Below are 25,521 nucleotides of genomic sequence, written 5' to 3' on the forward strand. Positions count from 1 at the left end.
ATTTTAAGAGGTTAATTAAGGCTAATAATGAGAGAATACTAACAGACATGATATAGCTGAAAGATGGAAATAATACTCAACATCCTGTTAAATCACGAAGAACCTAAAAAGATGTTTGCACTTCAAATCCCACTAACAGTGCGAACAGATTATCCTCACACGATCTGCAAGAAATTATCAGCTAGCAAAGTTAAAGAAAAAAAAAAAAAGTCCACAAAAGGGTGGAGTCCAGGCAGACATTCTGCATCTACTCTCCACTTCAAAATCTATATTCTATAAACCACAGTTAAGTGCATAGCAGAGAGTACTTGCCATTGACCAGTTATTAGGGCATCTTCCCATTCCATTCACATATGTAGCACAGGAAGGATTGCTAATAGGCCTCTGTACACACTGTAACTAATCTTATCATCTCATCGCAATCCCTATGAGGGTGATACGTTGGGGGTTGGGTATATGTTTAAAATCCCTTGTTACTCCTATGTGGTACAGGCATCACAAACTTGTTGGATACTGTAATGAATCACACAAATCTTTTGTCAGCAATCTCCTTTGTAGAATGATTGCATTTTCCCATTATCCTACCAATGATAACACACCAGATAGCACCCAACTATCTGCTATACCTAAGAATGAACCTTGATAACATTATGAAAATTATAGTTGCTATTCACCATAAAGTGGAAATGCTGAGTCGCAGATAGGCACAACAAAAGAGTGTCAAACACAGCTTTCGGCCAAACAGGCCTTCATCAGAATTAGATAACATAACACACACTCATACAAATGCAACTCACACACACGACCAGTCTCTGGCAGCCATAGACTGTGGTTGTGTGTGCGTGAACTGTGTGTGCGCACACATGCGTGTGTGTGTGTGTGTGTGTGTGTGTGTGTGTGTGTGTGTGTGTGTGTGTGTGTGTGGTAGCACCACCTTGCTGCTAATTGTGGCCTCTAGTGTCTGCAGTATAGTTGTCAGGATGGACCTCACTGTACAGGAACACTTAGCTTTTCTCAGCTCAGTACAGGATTATATGCCTGATTCAATTGTAGGCTTCTTAGAGCACCTTGGAACCTAAGATGAAGATATCTTGTGCACACTTGTTCACAGGGCATGATCCATGTGTGGCACAGACAGCGAGCCCTTCAACTGAGGTGAAACGCCTGGACAAGACATTCCAACAAAATGGGTAGAGCAGCAAGCAGACAATGCATGTGTTCAGACAGGTCATACCTACGGAACAGTAGAAAGAAAAAAAGGTGCACAAATCTCTAGCCTGCATCCCATTTGTCAGCAATACCCACAGAAAAGTAAGCCAAATGTTGGAGGGACACAATGCTAAATGGGCCTTTCACCCCTCCACTCCCCATCCCCACCCTCACCCCCACCCTCTAGGACCTTGACACCACCAGGTTCAAATTTAAGGATGACTTAGGCCTACAGAAAATAGGGTTCCATTAAATCCCCTGCCAATGCGGCATGATACACATTCCAGAAACTGTTTGTACAATAGAATAGAGGTGCTGTGAACAAAGATTCCACACCAATTAGGCCAAAACACCAAATCAGCTGTAGCTGTACTATAGACTACAATAAAACCAAGATACTTGGTCAGTCCCGCTCCTTCTGGGATTGAGTGATAAAGAGGCCACTGAAATTAGGCACCATGATAATTTAATTATCAAAGACAGCAGCCTTTAACAGAGTCAGGTATGTAACCCTAAACTGAGTTGAGAAAAAGCTGAGCACTCTCTTACAGTGGGGTAAGCACCCAGTGACAGTACTACGAATGGTTTGCAGCTGGATGCTGCTACCCCCCACCATCGCCACCACTCACAATGGCAGAAGCACAGTTAGAGTAACAGAGTGGTAGAAGGTGTAACAGCCAACGTACGTAGGATGCCAATGTGGGCAGAATAGCAGTCACCAAGAACCACCTGAAGTTGGCAACAAGTCTGTTTCCCAAAATATCATGGATAACTTACAATATGAATCCAGCGGACACCAAAGAATTCTACAGTCCTCCTGGATTTCCTATTGTAAGGGACTAATTGACAATAGAGTTCAGCATTTCTGCTTTTGCCCTCTTACCCTCCATTTTAATTCTTGTGTCAGCCATGAGTGTCTGGTGAAATGTTCCTGCTCACATATACCAGATAAAATTAGTTGAAAGTTTCTTTTCACAATTTGCAATGTCTTCTTTATAAAATAGAGTTACTTGCAAATGATAAAAAGTTTTGTAGCAGAAAACAACAGTTGTCAATGATTGTTGATCAAGGTAGCACCTAATCTTCTTTGCTGTAGAAATACTGGGGTTCTTTCTTTTTGGACTGCACTGCATTCTTAAACAAATTTTAATTATTGAAATAAAGTGTTCAACACACATCATCTTTCAATTTTTCTCAATTACTCATAATAATTTTTTAACACCTTTAAGCCAAAACTGCGAAAAACAAATACACTGCTAACACTGTGCGAAAACTGGTAACTGACTGCCCCATGCAGCAACTTTTATACATTTTTGACACTGAAAATGGTATTTACTTCATCATTAAAACTTATAATTAACAATGTAGGAAAAGACAGATTGCTACTTACCACAAAGAAGACATGTCAAGTTGCAAACAGGCACAGTTAAAAGATCCTTACATAAAGCCTTTGAACACAGCCTTAATCAGTAAAACACACACACACACACACACACACACACACACACGCACGCACGCACACACAAGCACAGTGTGTGGGTGAGGTGTGCTTGTTTGTGTGTGTGTGTGGATAGAGATAGAGAGAGAGAGAGAGAGAGAGAGAGAGAGAGAGAGAGAGAGAGAGTGTGTGTGTGTGTGTGTGTGTGTGTGTGTGTGTGGGCGCGCGCGTGCGCATGCGTTTTACTGACGAAGGCTGTGGCCAAAAGCTTTATGTAAGGATCTTTTAACTGTGCCTGTTTGCAACTTGACATGTCTTCTTTACTGTAAGTAGGAATCTGCCTTTTCCTGGCACTAAAGTCTTTGGTTACTTACCAAATAGTATCAAAAGTCTGACAGATAACCAACAAGTATTTAAGAAGAAATTAAAAGAATTTCTGAATGACAATTCCTTCTACTCCATAGAGGAATTTTTAGATATAAATTTAAAAAAAAAATATTAAAAAATAAAAAATAAAAATAAAAAACACAAAAAAATGAAAAAGTTGTTATATTAACTTAATTATGTTGTTAAATTAACTTAATTATGTCATGTATTGGAAAATTTGACTCGTTCCACATCATTACGAAATATCGTATTCATGATCCATGGAACTAGTATTAATCTAATCTAATCTACTCTTAACCTACACAATTTAAAACTAACATACATATAAACATTTTCCATTGTTGACAAAATTTTTACATTTATCTTTCATTTCTCTCAATACAACGTTTTCTTTCTTCCTTTGGTCTTTAAAATTCACCCACAACAACCAGAATATTAATAAACACAATCATTCCTCCAGTAAGTATTATCCTTCAAAACCGATACATTCAAAACTACATTAATTATGTAACATTAACAATACCATGTTTTATTTATCCCTAATTTTTTGAATTAGTTAACTACTTCATTTATAGAATAATGTGTATAAATAAAAGAAATATTCAGAGAAATGATTATAACTGGAAAGAACCAACACACCACTATTAGGTAAATTAAGGAGTTTAAAAACAAACTACGAAAAATGAAGTTAACATGTGTATAACACACTATATTAGTTGTGCGTATTGCATTCTGCAATGTGTAAAGCTCAACCTATTACATTACACTGGACACTAACTTTGGTTCCTCACTTACATAGCCGTGTGGGATTAGCCGAGCAGTCTACGGTGCTGCAGTCATGGACAGTGCGGCTGGTCCCGGCGGAGATTCGAGTCCTCCCTCAGGCATGGGTGGGTGTGTTTGTCCTTAGGATAATTTAGGTTAAGTAGTGTGTAAGCTTAGGGACTGATGACCTTAGCAGTTAAGTCCCATAAGATTTCACACACATTTGAACATTTCATTTACATATGATCAGAATTTCTTTATGTTTTATGAGAGATCTGCTGGTAATTTTCTTCTATGATAGTCATCAAAGGCTTCACCCAATGACCTATAACTCATTCAGCATGTCTCCCTCTACAGCCTTATGCTCTGTTTCACACCTAGTACACATAAGTCTCCAATTTGCTGGAAGTTTTTTTTTTTTTTTTATAGTTACTGTATATCATGGAGTGTTTCTCCCATCATGAACTGTTCTACTAGGTATATATTCATCCAGTGCATGACCAATTATTCTTCTCAACTTGAGCTGCAGTTCTTCTGAATGATCTTGTACAGACCACCACACATGATAGATAGTGGAATGCTTCATAGGAGACCCTACAGATTCACTGAGGGAATATGGATGACAGAGGAGATCCACAAGACTAGCGGACAGTACTGACTTGATGCAACCACAAAAATAAAGACATACTGAAATTAAATAGGTATCATACAGTTGTTCTTCTCATTGTTAGCTACAAGATCTGGTCAAATGGTATTTTGGACAGAATTCAGTCCTTAAACAAAGGAACTGCAAGTGAATATATGTGAGAATTTCAGGAAGGGCAATGCACCGTAGTGGTTGCTTACTAAAAAAAGTAAGGTAACATAGAGAATATCTGCTTACACTACTCATAAATTACAAGAATGCTGCATTCCTTTTCAACTGTGAAAGGAGTGAGGGGTTCCTACAAAGATGGTCAGTATCATAAGAGTTTCAACAAAATTTTCTCAGTTTTCAAGACACACCATGTCAAATAAAACACAAACTTCTGACAGTGGTCTCCGGCATTGTCATCATGAGTAAAAATCACCGACTGCCAGTGCTGACACAGTGTTCCACTCATACAGACACAATAGTACCATCTGTAACCTACCAGGGATGGCTGAAGTGATGCACAAATGGAAAGGCAAGTCAGGCAGCTCATAGCAGCTCGTGCTGGCCATGGAGCCGATTGGCATCAAGTGACCCTTGGGGCCAGCAACATGTTTGAAACTGTTGTTCTGACCTATGTTTAAATGCCAATATTCCAGCCCTGGCAGTCAGCAATTTTTATTCCTAATGGTGATGGTGGAGACAGCAGTAGAAAGCTTGAATTTTTTATTTGAAGTGACGCAGCTTGATAATCAAAAATATTTCATTTATTTATGCCACCCCGAAAGACTCCAGGAACATACGGCGAGAAGAGGTCTTAGAAGAATTAAGGGTAAAGTGTAACTTAATAGCAAATTAATAGAGAGCATTGAGATGGCCTGTCTCCTGTATCGTTATTCTAGCACTGGAAAAAATTGGGCAAGAAATTTTTCATGGAAATTTTGCTGCAATCGAAACTGGAGTTGAAAACACCATGTATTGCACATGTGCTAAAAATATTTCCCTACTGTTCAGATCAAAAGAGATGGTGATACAAATGATTAAAGCCATGAAGAAAGCAATAAATAAGGCTTCGCTTTTCATAAATGAAATATAACTGAATTTCTCCTAATCAGTTGTAGACAAGACAATAATACTGGACAGCTCCAGATGTTTGCAGTTAGGAACTGGTTATACACTAGAGTCCAAGAGTTTAAATATTTGGGCATGATGTTCTTAACAGATGCCCTATCATCCTGTTCCTTCCTCTTGACAATGTTTTCCATATGCTCCTTTCCTTTCAGATTCTGTATGGAATCACCTTATTCCTTCCCTTATTACTCCACATACACTCCTGGAAATGGAAAAAAGAACATAATGACACCGGTGTGTCAGACCCACCATACTTGCTCCGGACACTGAGAGAGGGCTGTACAAGCAATGATCACACGCACGGCACAGCGGACACACCAGGAACCGCGGTGTTGGCCGTCGAATGGCGCTAGCTGCACAGCATTTGTGCACCGCCGCCGTCAGTGTCAGCCAGTTTGCCGTGGCATACGGAGCTCCATCGCAGTCTTTAACACTGGTAGCATGCCGCGACAGCATGGACGTGAACCGTATGTGCAGTTGACGGACTTTGAGCGAGGGCGTATAGTGGGCATGCGGGAGGCCGGGTGGACGTACCGCCGAATTGCTCAACACGTGGGGCGTGAGGTCTCCACAGTACATCGATGTTGTCGCCAGTGGTCGGCGGAAGATGCACGTGCCCGTCGACCTGGGACTGGACCGCAGCGACGCACGGATGCACGCCAAGACCGTAGGATCCTACGCAGTGCCGTAGGGGACCGCACCGCCACTTCCCAGCAAATTAGGGACACTGTTGCTCCTGGGGTATCGGCGAGGACCATTCGCAACCGTCTCCATGAAGCTGGGCTACGGTCCCGCACACCGTTAGGCCGTCTTCCGCTCACGCCCCAACATCGTGCAGCCCGCCTCCAGTTGTGTCGCGACAGGCGTGAATGGAGGGACGAATGGAGACGTGTCGTCTTCAGCGATGAGAGTCGCTTCTGCCTTGGTGCCAATGATGGTCGTATGCGTGTTTGGCGCCGTGCAGGTGAGCGCCACAATCAGGACTGCATACGACCGAGGCACACAGGGCCAACACCCGGCATCATGGTGTGGGAAGCGATCTCCTACACTGGCCGTACACCACTGGTGATCGTCGAGGGGACACTGAATAGAGCACGGTACATCCAAACCGTCATCGAACCCATCGTTCTACCATTCCTAGACTGCCAAGGGAACTTGCTGTTCCAACAGGACAATGCACGTCTGCATGTATCCCGTGCCACCCAACGTGCTCTAGAAGGTGTAAGTCAACTACCCTGGCCAGCAAGATCTCCGGATCTGTCCCCCATTGAGCATGTTTGGGACTGGATGAAGCGTCGTCTCACGTGGTCTGCACGTCCAGCACGAACGCTGGTCCAACTGAGGCGCCAGGTGGAAATGGCATGGCAAGCCATCTCCATGGGAGAATAGCAGCCTGCAATGCTGCGAAAGGTGGATATACACTGTACTAGTGCCAACATTGTGCATGCTCTGTTGCCTGTGTCTATGTGCCTGTGGTTCTGTCAGTGTGATCATGTGATGTATCTGACCCCAGGAATGTGTCAATAAAGTTTCCCCTTCCTGGGACAATGAATTCACGGTGTTCTTATTTCAATTTCCAGGAGTGTAATTTTCAACATTCACCTGTTGCACCACATCTCAAAGGCTTCGATTCTCTCCTTTCCCATGGTCCATGCCTCATTACCACATACAATGCTAAGCTCTAAAGGTATATTCTCAGAAATTCCTTCCTCAAATGGGGACCTATGCTTGATATTAGCAAACTTGTGTATAACAGGAATGCCCTGTTTGCCAGTGTTAATTTGGTTTTTATGACCACCCCGTATATGAAGCTGTAACGGCATAAAACTCCATCACAGTCTAAAGTCATAATCAGGCCATTGTTGCACCAGCAATCATGGTCAGCAACCCTTCACCATGCACCTAATTTGACATCAGACTCCCTCCGTGTGACAATACCCACATGTACAACAGTGGCCCCGTTTGAGGTATTTTGACAGAACCAAGAAACACACATTCTTCCGCTATGGTCGGTGTTGGACAGCAGTATTTAACCCCCCCCTCAGGACCAGCCCGTCATCCTTGAACTCCTAGGCAGTAGTAATATGTTCAGTCTGTGTTGGCCAGTGCAGTACTTATGACATAGTCACCACTGCCATATCCAGGATGCAACCTCCATCCACTAACTGATTGACTACCTGGGCTCCTAACAGCCAGCCACTCTACTACTGCCATATGGTCCAAGACATACAGCCAGTTCCAGCCACCTCGGCACCACTGCTTCCCGACCTGTGAGGTCTAAGTTCAACGTGTGGGACAACGTCTCTGCGCGAACCTATCTAGCCCTGGCAACTGTTAGTCATTCAGCCAACCCACCATCCAACATCAGGTGCAGAGGTAGCTGTAAACCATATGCTGCCATACACAAAGAAAGTCTGCACCAGTATGCCTGTGCCAGTATACTCAGGTCTGATGGTCACTGGCCTTTGCCTGCTCTCTGCCTACTGCGGACAGCCTGCTCTACGTTTGTTTATGATTGTTAATATAGGACGTCAGAATCGAGATGGCTGCCTACACCCATCCCTGATGGGGAGCCACTAGCCCACACCATCCTAAGAACACCCGTTACAACACTAATCCAGCATAAGAGATGTGAAGCATATGGGTAGCCTAAAACTGGATTACAATGATCTACTTATTTTTGAACAGTAAGTTTTAACTAAAATATTAGTACAACACAGGACTTGCTCTAATGGGAAATAGTGGATCAAGCACAATCATGAACTAGAGCAGTTATATAAAGAACAAAATATCATGGATCTACTGAGGAGTAAATGTAACAGAGGGGCAAGTCATTTCATGTGACAATTTACTGTGTTGGACATTAAAAGCATTGGATATCATGTCAAAAAGGAGAAGATCACCTGGCAAGCCACGAAAAAATGTGGAATGACGCCAATCGGAATATCTGAGATGGATGAATATGTAGTATGACTGGAAACTACCAGGAATCGATGAAGAAGCAGCCTTGCAACAGCACGGGCACACTGGATCTGGCCACAGAATAATTAAAATGATAATTTTTAAATTATATTTTCAGGGAGCCAAACCAGATTTTGAGGTTGTGACACATGCACAAAATTGAAAAGCAGAGATATTACTGTGCCTAGCAATCCTTGTTCTTTTTGTCATTTTTTAATTGCATCAAAACATAATGGTGTATCTTGAACAGTTATAACAGTATCTTATGATCATCTCTGATCATTTCTGTTTAACAACTCAATGTAAGTTTTGTGATATTAAGATATTTCTTAAATCTCTTAGCAATCCAAATCATTGGTTACTGGAACACACTTTTTTTTATCACTGTTCAGACTAATGCCATCATGTACGGCACGTACTTTGTTTCCCTTGAACTAGTATACTCCACACACTGTATCAGTGGGATCTTATCTCTTCCTTTTCTTCCTTCTGTCTTTGCTGTGATTCAGAAATATTCTCAATTTCTACTTTCTTAAGGTATTAACTTCCCTTCACTGTTACAACCATTCTTCCCATGTCAGTTTCCAATGTCTTAATAATACATTTATTGCAGTCTAACAGTTGTGCAAGTTCGAAGTATAATTATAATAATATAAGAAATTAGAAATTTTACAAATTTGGTTTGCATAGTCACTTATTGACCACGTCCTTCTTGTGCAAAGTTATATATGGTGATGTCTGCATATCTGGTAATATAGTTTATACTCACACATTGTGTTTAGTTCCTGAAATGTACTGTTCTTTGCAAATAAGGTGGTGGAAACAATGGACTGCCATTATCATAATCACATGTCTCATCTTGATGTTTTCCTTTGTCCATATTCGGTCAGTTGTGGTCCCTGTGCCATAAAATTCTGGATGTGTCTTCCCTTTTTTCCTTCAACCTTTTCAGTAGACTTTCCAAAGAGGCGGTGTGTGTAGCATCAGATCTGTACACAGATCTTCAATGAGGTAAATGAGTCTGTATTGTGTTGTTCTGGACACTCCAATCATTTTCTTTATGTAGGTTGTCCTTATTCTTTCTAGTGTTGTTAGATTTTTCAGTGTGAGATGTGGTTGGACGATTTCTATACTGTAGGGCAATATTTTGACTCTGAATAGTCCCATTGCTTTTTATAGGTTGAGGATCTAATGTGTTCTATTTCATGAATATCCATTATTGCTTGCACTGCTTTCTCTGTTACGTGTTTTGTGAAATATTTTGGACTTGTCGGTATCGTGATGCCTAGGTATTTGAAGTCTGGTGAGATTTTTTGTTTACTGTTCCATATGAAGGTGCTTTTCCTTCATTTCTGATTACCATAACTTCTGTTTTTGCCAGATTTATTTTGAAATCATGCTTGATGCACCAACTTTCTATATTGTTCATCGTTTCTTGTAGCATTGCAAAATCTTTTGAGCCTATTATAATATTGTCTGCTTATGCATTATGAGTTTACCCCTCCCTTTAGGGTAGTCTTACAAATTCCACTACTGCTAGGATAAATAACAATGGACTTAATGGGTTTCCCTGAGATACTGTGATTGAAGTATCAGCTCTGATAGGACGAGGGGTGTCTGAGGTCCTTATTTTGTTCCGTCGCATTATTGTTCTTATGATTCATGACCATGTTGCGAGCATTTCCTCAGCTTTTTCTTCCCCCCCTGACAAGGTCGGCTCTACTAAAGTCTACAAATATGACATAAAACTTTTCTCTCTCTTCAAAAGATCCATATGTTCTTTAGCAAGCATTCTATTGTGGCCAGAGTTGATATTCTTTTCCTGAATCCCATTTGGTTTTAGGGGATGTTTTCATCAATTGTTTCTGCAAAAGTTTGTTGTATTTCTGACTCCCATGTCCCAGATGTAACAATTAACTGACAGCCTTCAAAACGTCAGCTTTACACAATGTCGTGCAAAGCTTATTTAATGTAAGCCTAGGTCTGTGATTAAAATAACTGTATAAATGATGCTGAATCGTGTCTTGTGCAGAAGGATCCAGTAGTGTTTGGTTATGCTGTGTATGAAACGTGTCTGTTTTGTTAGCATCATAGTGAGTGTGTGTGTGTGTGTGTGTGTGTGTGTGTGTGTGTGTGTGTGTGTGTGTGCATGCGCGTGTGTTTGGTGTTGTTATCATATGTGATAAAATACAAAATAAAAAGTCCAGGCCCAGGATTCAGAATCAAAACACATCATGAAAGAAAGTCAGACAAGGAATTGGAAGTGAACTAATTGTTGTGGCAGTCTGGCAACGCAAACAGTTCAGGCATAGCACTGAGTGCACTGATTGGTGGAAACCACCCAGAACACGTGAAGTGTCAGCTATCAAGCAATTTTAATAGGACTATAGTTATGTTGTAATGAATATTTATATATTTCATTTATATATTTGCAATCAATGGGGCAACAAAGTACTGAAGAGAATTAGAAGCCTCTTTACAGCTACAAATTAATAAGTACTTACTCAAAATGATGATAAACACTGAAGAGTCAAAGAAACTACTACACCTGCCTAGTAATGTGTAGGGCCCCTGCAAGCACAAAGAAGTCCCGCAACACGACATGGCATGAACTCAACTAATGTTCTGAAGTAGTCAGGGCTGTCCATAAATCCGTAAGTGTACAAGTGAGTGGAGAGTTGTTCTGAACAGCACATTGCAAGACTTCCCAGATATGCTCAATAATGTTCATGTCTGGGGTGCTTGGTGGCCATCAGAAGTGTTTAAACTCAGAAGAGAGTTCCTGGAGTCACTCTGTAGCAATTCTGGAGGTGTGGGGTGTAGCACTGATCTGCTGGAATTGCCCAAGTCGGTCGGAATGCACAACGGACATGGATGGATGCTGGTGATTAGACAGCATGCTTATGTACATGTCACCTGTCAGAGTCGTACCTAGACATATCACTCCAACTGCACACACCCCACATGATTACAGAGCCTCAACCAGTTTGAACAGTCCCCAGCTGACATGCAGAACCCAAGGATTCACGTGGTTGCCTCCATACTCTTACATGTCCACCCACTCAATACAATTTGAAATGAGACTTGTCCGATCAGGCAAAATGTTTCCAGTCATCAACAGTCCAATGTCGGTGTTGACGGGACCAGGCAAGGCGTAAAGGTTTGTGTCTTGTCGTCGTCAAGGGTACACGAGTGGGCCTTCAGCTCCGAAAGCCCATATCAGTGATGTTTCATTGAATGGTTCACACACTGACATTTTCTGAAGGCCCAGCAATAAAATCTGCAACACTTTGCAGAAAGGTTGCACTTGTGTTACGTTGAATGACTCTTCAGTCGCTATTGGCCGCATTCTTGCTGGATCTTTTTCCAGCCACAGCTAAGTTGGAGATTTGATGTTTTATCAGATTCCTGATATTCACGGAACACTCACAAAATGGTCAAAAAGAGAAAATCCCCACTTTATCACCACCTCGAAGATGCTGCATCCCATAGATCATGCGCCCACTATAACACCATGTTCAAACTCTCTTAAATCTTGATAACCTGCCACTGAGCAGCAGTAGCTGATCTAACAACTATGCCAGACACTTGTCGTCTTATATAGGTGATGCTGACTGCAGTGCCATATTCTGCCTGTTTACATAGCTTTGTATATGAATACGCATGCCTATACCAGTTTCTTTAGCACTTCAGTGTAATTCTATTACATGTACAAATGTTTCTTCACAGACATACCTACCTAACTGCTTCTGCTTTTGAGAATTCTATTAATTCATAAAAAAAAGAACTCAATTTTTATGTATGAACTGTGAGCCTTTTTTGGCTGGAACAAAATAAGCTCTGTTCCACTGAACACGTTACTGAACAAAACTTTTATATAGATTATTTGTAATATTGCCTAAATGGTTAAGGAAGGCATTTATTGATAACCTTATTTAAACACCATCTTAAATGAAAATCTGATGAGGAATGAGTCAATGCATATATCAAAAAGGCAAAACAATATGTCTGTGTGTTTTAAGTCTTAAATACCAATACCCACTACAGAGTAAAGTACTGCCAACTGAGAGGGACAATTCAAGGAGATTCGACGAGTTATCTGCAACACAGTCATCTAATTTACACAACAGGCTTATTGATCACTTTTTCTAAATAAATACTTTCTTTAAAGGCATGACTTCAGATGATAACTTCATAAAACCACAGGGACTGAAAGTCTGTTGAATAAGCTAGCTTCCTACTTGTCTTCAAATTAATGCATGTGCAAAACCTGCTGAACTGTTTTGCCTTATTAGTTTTTCGCGTACTGAGTTCATTTTAGTTAGTTCCTCAGCCGGATCCCAATGGACTTCACAGATTGTGTTTCATTTCTTCTATGATCATGAATGACAATTTATCATACCAGTGCGTAATGTTTATTTTTTTTAAAGTATCATAATAGTGTGTGTCTGGCAGTTGGGATTTGAACTGTTTACTGCAAATCAATTGCAGCCCTGTTCACCTCTCACCTGGGTTGTCTCTCCAACAAGTGAATTTAGGTCTCCTATTAAAATGCTTATATCATCAACAAACAATAAAGGTTTTGAACAGTCCATCAAAATCTCTGGAAGAGACCTTAGCAATAAACTCTTGTTGGAAATATGTCTTGAGTTACAGATTTGTAAAAAGATAAATCAAAGATGGACCTAATAAGCCAGAACAGAGTATTAAAACTGTATTAGAAATGTCATTTCAGGCAAAAGAATTAATTATTTTTAGTGACCACTGATTTTTTCAATCTCCTTAGATGTTGAATTTTCAAAATTAATACTCGTCTAATAGTGTACACTATGTGAAAATATATCTATTGCATTTGCATTTGATCGTGTATTTTCACACATTAAGTTCCTTACCACAATCAGAAAGTAATAATTAAATGATTTCAGTATCTTAACATGCATTGTCACAACCATTGTTGTATCATATTCATCTCACTGTTTTTATCTGTTTGTTGCTTAGTGTTTTATTCTGTGTATGTAGCACAACTGGTTTGCTCTTTTGGTAACAGACTGGACAGTTTTACAAAATACACTGTAATGTTGGTTCAGATTTTGATTGGCGACACTTCTAAGAATTTAACAGCGGTCTCTCCGTCCTGGGTATAATCCATCTTTTTTCAGTGCTTCTGTTTTATTTTAGTATTATTTGTTGTAGAGGAAATAGTGCTTCAAAGAGCTAATGGTATATTTTTAAGAAAGCATTAAATTTTACTGAGAGGCCATTTGAAAACATCCCTTGAACAATATTCTCTACAATACATGACCTAGGATTCTACTCCCCTTTTTGTGTACATGGCCATTCCCCCTTTTCTTGTTACTGGTTCTAGAATATGAAAACATATTGTATCATCATATTTGTATATGGTCAATTTTTGTGTTTTCCCATAACTGATAAGCATGACACATTTGCTGACATACCATTTGCCCTTTCATTTCCCTCTTTTGACATTAAAGTTAACCCTTTTTAATTATGAGTCTTCTTACATTTTAATGGAAGATGTTAAATGAGTGTTTACAGCAGACGCAGCTCATAATTAAAGGCTCTGAGGCATTTTGCATATTTCCCACAAGGATTGGCATAATGATAGTCAATGTCTTTGGAATTGCTGCTACTGAGTAATGTTTCTTGAACAGGTAGCTAGTCTTAAATCTGTACTCTGAAATGTCAGATAGCTCTAAGTTTGAGGATGTAGCTTCTACTGAGTGTAGCTCTCTTTGGTATCCTGAAGGCTCTTATTATTCAGTCTAAGAGTACCGTATCAACCTCCAGACAATTTCACTGCTTACATAAAAAGGGAATGAACAGAGCAGCTGAAACCTTGCCATAAAATCTGCATTTCTATATAGCTCTACTAGATTTGATGCATTATTGATGTATAGAATTCTTGTTTTGATACTATTTTTAGATAGTTTTTGTGTCTTGCATTGACAATATTATCCACTGTAGGAACAATTCTGTAACTATCTCGCTAGAGTGCACTAGAATACAGCAATGGTTACATAAGTGTCACCACCTAGCAAGAGTTTCATGAATGATTAGAGGATATAAGAGCACCAAATATGTCCCATTACTTTTTCCAGCAAAAGAACTGAAAGCAGCTATTAATTTGTTCAAATTACACTCTTCAGACTAAATACCATGAACTAAATGAGATGTGTAACCGAAAGGATATCATGAAAGCATCACATACTTTGATCTTACTGAACTTACTTTACGAAAACAACTTAGCGAAAGCTTGTCCTGAAAGTGTGAAACTTCTGCAGATAATAGTGACTTCTCCATTGACAAGTGGAGAGGCAGATCAATTCTTCTCTAAGCTAAACCTAGAGAAAACATTCATGCAAAATACTACAAGTGAGGGCTGATTTTCTGTGAGCACAGAACACAATGTGTTCTCTTCAAAAAAGAAGTGCTGAATCATCCAAATTTCACTTAAATTGTCTCAGACTATTTTGCAGTGCATAAGGAGAGAGGAGCTGATTTCATCTATTAAATAATGAATTAAGTTAAGCAAAATGCACAGTAATATGTGATAAGAAGCAATTCCTTTGTTGTAACCATGCATTTTGTCTACTGAATGAAGTGCATAAAAAAGGCTGGCAACATCTTTATCCTCTTACATCATATTTTCCAACACTTTAGTACAACAGACTGTATTAAAAATGATGCATTTTGGAGAAATCTTTAATGTGCTGTACAATTTAAAAGTGTGTATTTTCATAATATACAAGCATAAATATGAAAACCAACAAAAACGGTATTCTAGCTGTTGTGTCAACTTCAGACACCACGCTAGAGGTTGTGATAATCGATAGCAGTCCAGCACTTGCAAGCTCTCTGGACTCGCTAGCACTTGCAGTGCCACTGTACTGCATGGACAGAGACTTGCAGATCACACCGGCTGAGTCAGCTACAAGTCATGAGCAAAGTCAGATTAGAATAGCCTTCAGTTCACTAGGTTTGCAGCCTCGAGTTCGTGCATGTATTACACACGTAATACCAGAATTGTGTTACCTTGCTTGTTGTATAATCCAGTTAATGTTTGTTAATGAGTCATTTGTATTCAAGAAAGGTAGTTGTTATTAGTTATGTTCCTGGAATGCAGTAGCAGGACAAAGTAAAGTAAAGTTTATTTACTAAAGTATTCCAGCACTAATTATTATAGAATGATCCAGATTCCTACAACCACTCCACTCATGCTAGCCTCTATCATCCCACTGCAAATCCCAGGGGTACCGATCAAAAAGCATCCTGCATTTGTGTGAGGTCATGACATGCTGCCATCGACCTTCACATCATTAGCTTCAGAAACACTTAAATCAACACGGTGGTTGATCAGTTTTCTTCTGTTAGCCACTCACAGCAAAAGTCCCATAATGTCATGGAAATATAACTATGTTGTTATGTGAACTCATAAACACTCACTGAACACAGATAAAACATTAAATGTCAGAAGTTCAGAACTGAAAATATGAAAAACATTATGAAACCAGGAAATCACCACATATCATTTACCATACACAGAGTGATAAATCAATCACAATATGTGAGAGATCTCCCCTCTCTCTATAAGAATTTCCTAGCTCTGCATCAACAGGGCCCATAGCTGACTTAGTATGTGGCTCTAAGCCTTAATGATGCCTTTCTCAATTGTGTAATAGTGTCTGCAATCATAATTGTTGCTGAACCCCTACATACGACATTAACTTCTTTACCAAGACCTTAAATTACAAGCAGCATAGTTGAGGTTAAACTGAAGACATATCAGACTTTCAGTATTCCAGAATATTTTCACTAATTTTTAAGGTTTAATTATTACCTAGCCACCTAATCTAATATTATTTCTCCCAACAGAAGCCTTCTGCAGCTCTTGTGGCAGCTTGTAAGTTTAGCTGCTTTTTTTTCCCCTTTAGCCACAAATATACAGCAAAAGCACAATAACTATCATCACACAATCATTAATGTATGGCCAGCACCACTTTATAAGCGGATTGCTACTATTCTTTTGCACTGATTTCTGTGCCCGAAAATCTTTGGCAGATATTTATTCAATGGAAGATGATTACGCGATATTATTGATTGAAAATTACTGAGCATTGTATTGTTACCGCAATTTTGAATGACGCTTTTTATACCTAGATAATTTGCTGAACGGAAATTATTATTAAACAATAATGCTATTATAATTTGCAAATGCAATTTGTTTGGTCTATATAACTTAACCTATGAAGATAACATGCTAGAAGGTAATGTGACTTGTTTACTGCTGTAGAAATGAAGGTTAGGTCAATTCATGGTATGTAGAGAAGTACAACACCAATGTTAATCATTTGTCTTTCATGAAATTAAACATAGTTAGTAATGTTATAAATATCTAAGTGACAAGATATTAATATCCACTGAAATATACTAAAATGTTCTCACACTAACACGTAACTTTTGTAAATCACAGTAGTTGTAACATGTTCTGAACATAACTAACATTATTATTTCTCAAGTAAATACTGCTTAAACTTCTATAGTGGCAAATGCGCTAAAATTGCATCATGCTTTGTAATTATATAGTTATAAATTGTAGTGTTAAAATAATTATAATTGATTAATTTAACTGATGTAAAATGCAGAGTGGAAATAACTTCCTAGTGCTAACAACTGTCTGTCATTAACAATTTATTTTCAACTCATTCTTAATGTACAAGAACAATTAATACACATTCATTTGGCTGCAGTTTCAATGAAAATACTTTATAAAGTTATTGTTTACTCTCTCAGCCTTCCCGAACAGATACTCTTCTTCTTCTCATTACTTTACACAGAAATAATATCTGGTTGAATATTATCAGAATAAGAACACTCCTGTTGAGGCATTTCCTTTCACATTATTTTATGCCTCACCTTTCCTTCCTTTTTTACTTGGTAGCACTTCTAGACAGCATTAACACTGAATATAGAGCATTATCCCAATTTTGAAACAATTTTGTCAGCATAAGTTCTTTGGTGTACATATAAAATGAACATCACATAATTCCACAGCATTTTACTTAAATCTTCCTCAGCTGTAGTGGGCACCAAATGATGCATCTGTAAAGTAATGCTCCAACATGAAGACTATTTTGTTGTGCTGAGGTATAATTCCAGTTGCATATCATTTACTGCAACTATATTATGAATTATGGAATTCTTCATAATCATAAATTTAAATAATATTTCCAAAACTCTTGAAAAAATGTTGTGAAATGCAGAGAACCTGACTTGTCTATCCTACTTTTTAATTGGCATTTCTACATTTTTGCACTTCTTATCTTGGTAAGGCAATCGTTTCTAAATGTTTCTTCATCATGACAACTATTTTGTGCCTTGTAATACTTACTCACAATGTCTGTGCCTTCCTCATAATTATGAAAACAATTAACAGCCATAATCCAATCTGAGGCGGACCTCCTTAACTGATAAGTTTCATCTATGTCTTGTAAGGGATGGCATTCTTTAAAATATTCATTGAAGGACACCACGAGTGAACGAAGCAGTTCTGAAAAGTAAGAAATTGTGCTTTTACACTTTTAAGAAATGAAAAGAAGAATGATAATAACTGTCTAAGGAACCACATATATCATCTGAACCACATGAAAGAAGAAAAACAAAACTATTTTATCTGTCTAACCTTCTATTATGATTCAAAAGTATCAGTTACATACACATTACATAAGAGATCTAAATATTTATATCTGGCATATGCAGAAACAAAAGCTATAAGCAATTTCAGAAAATTTCAAGCTCAAATTTACTTAGTGTCAAGGTATATACAGCTAGTACACTTGCCACTCTGTAGATTTTGATTATCAGTCCAATGTATAAATCAGAACTGAACACCCATATTTTTAATAATTATTGTTGCCTATTGTGCTATCATACGTCATTCTGAATCAAATAAAATTCAATAGGTGGTTCACTTAGAGGGCTCTGTATAATTTTTGATTGTAGTAATCAAATAACATTTTAAGATTACAGCTTTCTTACTTGAAGACTTACTTTTGAATGATGTCTCAGCCTGTATATTCTGCAAGGCCATGAGACATTATTTTTCCTTATTCAGAAAAGTTCATGGTTTCTCCATTTTTTGTATAATTTTTATAATACGACTCGTATCACCACCTGTACTTTTAACTCAAGTCACTGAACCTGGCAAGTTAGTGGATAGTAGAGAAGTCCATTTCCTTTCTGTTTCAGGGCAAGGGCTAAGGTAGGGAGGAATGGTGTAGGCCAGGAAGAGCAAGAGCTAGGGTGTGGAGGGGCAGCAAGGGAATGGGATAGAAATGTGACACCAGTGAGCTCCGAACCCAGGGCCAATCTCCATTCTTTCACTGACTTATTCTCCCAGTCATTTCATATGGCCCTATTCAGTTCAACATAGTTTGGACAACATCAGACTCCACCTCTCACATTCCTCCACAAAAGAAATGCCATTAAAATAAAACCCATCAACCATCAACATAACCACCAACATCCTCTCCATTTCAACAGCTGCCATCCCTTTATGGGTGTTCAAAGATGAACTGAAATCAACAAAAGAGATTCAGTCATGAAGCTTTCAAGAAGATGGTCATTTGTTCCTTTGGTTACAATGGAAATTTCATGACCACAACTTAAGAGGAGTAAAGAACAGTAAATGCTACATGTTATGCTTGTTTGCCACAAGTCATCAATGATACTCAGAAAAGGAACTGGGAATATTACATCGTTTATGATGACACCACCATTTCTCAAACAGTGCATCAAACAATTGATTATTTGATGGAGGAAAATTTCAAATTAATATCCCACTGCCAGAAGTCACCTGACTTATCATCTATAAAATTCATTTGGTTCCCTTATGCGAAACAAAAAATGTGCAGACAGTGATTTGTATCACAGTGAGAAGCTGTCAACTCCTTCCAAAATCATGCTCTTGAGGTATCATCAGAGTGAAAAACAACTATTAGTTCAAACACACAAACAAATACATAAATTTTAAAGGGTAACATTTATAGAAACAGTAAAATTATTTGAAATAAGAAATGTTTTTCTTTCATTGTTATTATAAATTTTAAAAGGTAAGCCTTGTATCCAATAATTTACACCCACACTTTTCTCTCCATGGCTTTCCTCTTCACGTTCTTTTCTTTCCTGCTCTCCCTAGCCTGGACCCTGGTGAGCTCACTGGTGCCACATCCCTATCCCATTCTGTTTTAGTCCTCCCTCTCATAGCTGTTGTCTTTCCTTTCCTTCTGCTTCTTGGTTATGACAACTGGGACAACATATCTACATGTACGTTTATACATTATTGTTATTGTTGTTGTTGTTGTTGTTGTTAGCTACAAATTCAGTTTTGTTTATGTGCCTGTTTGCTACTCAACATCTAACTTATACTTTCAATGATTACCTTTATTCTTCTCATTGTTTATACTAAAACCAGGAGTCTCCAACACACTATAAATATTTATGGTAACTATCAGCAATTTTACTGTCAGACTCCATTGAAATAACAAACACCCATATTTTTTTATGTTGTCAGTAGGGAACTGGTTGACTCAAAACTAATCAAATGGTTCAAATGGCTCTGAGCACTATGGGACTCAACTGCTGTGGTCATAAGTCCCCTAGAACTTAGAACTACTTAAACCTAACTAACCTAAGGACAGCACACAACACCCAGCCATCACGAGGCAGAGAAAATCCCTGACCCCGCCGGGAATCGAACCCGGGAACCCGGGCGTGGGAAGCGAGAACGCTACCGCACGACCACGAGATGCGGGCACAAAACTAATCCCTGGGATTCAAAACCATCACCTCTGTAGCATTTCAAATGAAAAATAAACATGAACCTGCATACATTCTTTTCAGCTCGTTCAGTTAACAGTATTGGTTCAAGTGTAAGGTTTCCTTGGAAGCTAGCTTGTCATGAACAACGATGCACATTATCTACATTTTTACTATAAGCTGACCTAGAATGGTTCAATTAGGTGTATTGACTCAGTAACATTTTTTTCCTTTCATTTGATTGACATTAACATTAAGTTTTTAAATTAGCCCTCATCACCAACAACCCACAGTGGTCTGCCAATTTACTGTGTCTCATTTCCATCGCCAGTCATGTGTATACTCATGCAATATTTACTGAAAATTCCAGGCTATAAAACAGTTTAACATCCTCATTAAACAAAGAAATCATTAACAAGTTTGTTTGTGTGGCTATCCTCTGCAGCAAGCACAGAAATACTTGTTTTGCAAATAAAACCACCTTTTCTTGCTGAAACTTATTTTATTTTTCCCAGACACATTTCACCTTTCCTTGCTCTAAGGCATCGTCCGTGGGATCTATAAAGATACAGTTTTGTTATTTTTAAGTTATCAAACAGTTAACATCTCGCTTTTTATGTAAATAAGTAATTACTTATGGTTTGCTGTGATTTGCATTTCCTCTCATCTGGTCTGAAGATAGCACTACCTCTTTATTACTGACACGTAAGTACAATTTTGTATTCCTTTTTCACATTGCTCACCATGTTTCTCCTCCTTTTTTGTTGTGTACTATTATTTTGTGACTTTATATAGCTATTTCTTCGGATACTGTTCTTTTAACAATGTAAATATTGTAACTTCATTATGTGTTTCCTCCTCTTTGGTTTGTTTACTTACATGTTGCCAACCTAACGAAGTATATGTTCAAAACCAACTTCTATTCATGATGTTTATATTGTGTGTGTGTGTGTGTGTGTGTGTGTGTGTGTGTGTGTGTGTGAGGGGGGGGGGGGGTTTGAGTTGTCGATTGTTGAATATGAATGCACTAGCTGTTGGCGAGTGGTTGAAAGCTTTGGTGACCGCTGATTTGACTTTTCGTTTCGCCATTCTGTGGAGGGGTTCATGGATAGGTGGTGAGAATGGTAAGCAGACATCAGGCAGTTACCTTAGATCTCAGCCAACATAACCTCATTCAAACATTAGTCGACATGTGTCTGCATCATAAAGTTGTTCTTGATTTAAAATGTCAGTTTATGAACCTAATTCATGTCATTTGCGAGAGGTATTACTGTTTCGTTTCAACATGAAGAAAACAGCGGCTTAGTCTCATCAAATGCTCTCAAGTACGTATGGTAAGGATGCTGTTAGTGAAAGAACATGTCTGAAGTGGTTTCAACGCTTCAAGAATGGTGATTTTAACGTTGTAGACCGGCATAGTGGTGGAAGAGAGAATGTTTACAAAGATGCAGAACTGGAGACATTGCTGAGTGAAAACTCGCATCATACTCAAGAAGAATAGGAATGATTAGCGGGAGTGACACAGCAAGCCATTTCAAAACATCTCAAGGCTATGGGCATGATTCAGAACGAAGGTACTTGGGTCCCGTGTGAGCTGAAACCAAGAGATGTTGAACGGCGTTTGTGTGTTTGTGAACAGTTGCTTCCGAGGCAAAAACGGAAGGGATTTGTGCACTGCATTGTGACCGGGGATGAAAAATGGGTTCATTACAATAACCCTAAATACAAAAAATCATGAGGATATCCCGGCTATGCTTCCATGTCGACGGCCAAACCGAATATTCACGGCTCCAAGATCATGTTCTGCATTTGGTGGTACCAGCTCAGCATCGTGTACTACGAGGTGTTAAAACCAAGTGAAACAATCACAGGTGCTCATTATCAAACGCAATTAATGTGTTTGAGCAAAGCATTAAAAGACAAATGGCCGCAATACAGCGAGAGGCACGATAAAGTGATTTTTCAGCACGACAGTGCTTGACTCCACATTGCAAAAGAGGTCAAAACGTACTGGGAAAGGTTAAAATGGGAAGTCCTACCCCACCCGCTGTATTCTCCAGACATTGCTCCCTCTGACTACCACCTGCTTAGAGCAATGGTGCATTGCCTGGCTGACCAACACTTCCGATCTCATGAAGACATGAAGAAGTCACAAATTGGATTGATTCTTGCATCGCTTCAAAAGATGAACAATTTTTTCGACACGGGATCCATACACTGCCCAAAAGATGGGAGAAAGTAGTGGCCAGCAATGGAAAATACTTTGAATGATACATGTGTAACCTATTTGTTTCATCAAAGCCACAAATGTTGGGGAAAAAACGGCGGAAGCAAAGTTGTATACCTTGTAATATTAATCCTCTTGGAAGCATTATTCCGTTATTTTATCTATTAATATAAACAATGAATTGTTTGGCATGTGTACTTGATCGTTCAACAGGGTTTTCCTTTCTGCTATGATTTTCTGTATGTGCTAATTTTTTTGCAGGTTTAGGAGGTTTTTTTAACTGTTGATTCTAATTATTTTCATGTCTTCTTCTTCCATTATTACATGAGGTAGAGGCTCTTGATGGTAGCGAACTGATGAGATACAGAACTCCCAAATTCATTCTGCGAGATCATCAGGCAAATGCAGCAATGCATCATCAGACAGAAAGAGCAATTCTCCACCAGTCTCCTCATCTTGCGCAGATTCCAAAAGACAGCTGATGTCAAGCAATAGTATCTGAATTGGTCAGTACATACACCACTGATACTACGTAAGGTTTCAGTCCGAGATTCTCCCAAGCTCTTGACACAACAGTCTGAAGTGCTTAATAGCACAACAGTCTTCTTGAATCTCTTCCCTAGGTTGGTTCTATACACTACTGGCCATTAAAATTGCTACACCACGAAGATGATGTGCTACAGACGCAAAATTTAACTGACGGGAAGATGCTGTGATATGCAAATGATTAGCTTTTCAGAGCATTAACACACGGTTGGCACTGGTGGCGACACCTACAACATGCTGACATGAGGAAAGTTTCCAACTGATTTCTGATACACAAACAGCAGTTGACCGACGTTGCCTGGTGAAACGTTGTTGTGATGCCTCGTGTAAGGAGGAGAAATGCAGACCATCACGTTTCCGACTTTGATAAAGGTTGTAGCCTATCGCGATTGCGGTTTATCCTATCGCAACATTGCTGCTCGTGTTGGTCGAGATCCAATGACTGTTAGCAAAATATGGAATCAGTGGGTTCAGGAGGGTAATACGGAATGCTGTGCTGGATCCCAACGGCCTCGTATAACTAGCAGTCGAGATCTTATCCGCATGGCTGTAACGGAACATGCAGCCACGTCTCGATCCCTGAGTCAACAGATGGGGACGTTTGCAAGACAACAACCATCTGCACGAACAGTTCAACGACGTTTGCAGCAGCATGGACTATCAGCTCGGAGACCATGGCTGCGGTTACCCTTGACACTGCATCACAGACAGGAGTGCCTGCAATGATGTACTCGACGACGAACCTGGATGCACGAATGTCAAAACGTCATTTTTTCAGATGAATCCAGGTTCTGTTTACAGCATCATGATGGTCGCATCCGTATTCGGCGTCATTGCGGTGAACGCACATTGGAAGCTTGTATTCGTCATCTACATACTGGCGTATCACCCGGCTTCATGGTATGGGGTGCCATTGGTTACACGTCTCGGTCACCTCTTGTTCACATTGACGGCACTGTGAACAGTGGACATTACATTTCAGATGTGTTCCAACCCGTGGCTCTACCCTTCATTCGATCCCTGCGAAACCCTACATTTCTGCAGGATAATGCACGACCGCATGTTGCAGGTCCTGTACGGGTCTTTCTGGATACAGAAAATGTTCAACTGCTGCCCTGGCCAGCACATTCTCCAGATCTCTCACCAACTGAAAACATCTGGTCAATGGTGGCTGAACAACTGGCTGGTCACAATACGCCAGTCACTACTCTTGATGAGCTGTGGTATTGTGTTGAAGCTAAATGGGCAGCTGTACCTGTACACGCCATCCTAGCTCTGTTTGACTCAATGCCCAGGCATATCAAGGCAGTTATTACGGCCAGAGGTGGTTGCTCTGGGTACTGATTTCTCAGGATCTATGCACCCAAATTGAGTAAAAAATCACATGTTAGTTCTAGCATAATATATTTGTCCAATGAATACCCGTTTATCATCTGAATTTCTTATTGGTGTAGCAATTTTAATGGCCAGTAGTGTATAAAATACCATGCATTTGCATTTGTATACGAATAATTGACAACTTTGGGTGGCATAAATTGATAAGTTAAAATATTTTGCATATTTTCATTCATTGATTTCAAATGGGATACTATGTTGGGGCAAATGTTCACTTGGCCAACAAATATTCATTGAACAAAAGGAAGTGCTTATGATTATGTATAGGAGTCTTACACAAATGTCTTTTAGGTATCTTTTTAAGATACTGGTAACCACATTTTTCCAATGCATTTATTCACTAATCAAACTGTAGTCAACATTCCACTTACGTTTAAAAGTAACAGAGATAACCACACATACAATGCTACAACAAAACTTTTGTGCACTCACCTTTAGTGAATGTAATTTTGGAACAGAAATGAGTGGAACAACATATCTATAAATCTACCTATTCACAGAAATAGAATTTCTGACATGGAGCGACAGCATTTCCACATGTAGAGTACGAGCCCAGAACCCTCCTTTGGTGAGCATTAATCTTAATGACTGAGTTATCCAAGCATGATTCACAGCCCACCCTCACTGCTTTACTTTTTTTGGAAAGTAGGAGAGGTGTTGGCAGATGTAAAGCTGTAAGGACAGGTCATGAGTCATGCCCGAAAAGCTCGGTTATTATGGCAATTTCTCATGAATGACAAGATTCCAGGTTTGAAGTTCATTCTTACACACAGTTTAATCTGCCTGGAAGTTCATGATTAAAGTTTTTTCTACTCAGTGATGATTTCTATACCACAGTTGAATGCTCAAATAGAAATAACCAACCACTAAAAAACCTCTAAGTGGCTGCCACTGAGCCCAATAAAAATGCATTTCTTAAGAAGTTTGTAGCTTTAGTTGACTTGATACATTCACCATCATTCAATTTATCACATATGGGATGCATAATTAACTAGC

The 25,521-nt window shown here is 39.2% G+C and overlaps 1 protein-coding gene across 1 annotated transcript in view; it reads right to left on the bottom strand.

The window, feature by feature from the left end:
* LOC126175805 (uncharacterized) overlaps nucleotides 1-25,521 on the bottom strand; it is a 94,798-nt gene that overhangs the window by 5,619 nt on the left and 63,658 nt on the right. The window contains exon 7 of the mRNA XM_049922791.1: nucleotides 17,932-18,090. Within this exon, the coding sequence (XP_049778748.1) occupies nucleotides 17,932-18,090 (159 nt within the window). The remainder of the gene's footprint in view (nucleotides 1-17,931; nucleotides 18,091-25,521) is intronic.

The sequence above is a fragment of the Schistocerca cancellata genome, chromosome 3 (assembly GCF_023864275.1).
Source record: "Schistocerca cancellata isolate TAMUIC-IGC-003103 chromosome 3, iqSchCanc2.1, whole genome shotgun sequence".
In the NCBI taxonomy this organism is placed as follows: domain Eukaryota; kingdom Metazoa; phylum Arthropoda; class Insecta; order Orthoptera; family Acrididae; genus Schistocerca; species Schistocerca cancellata.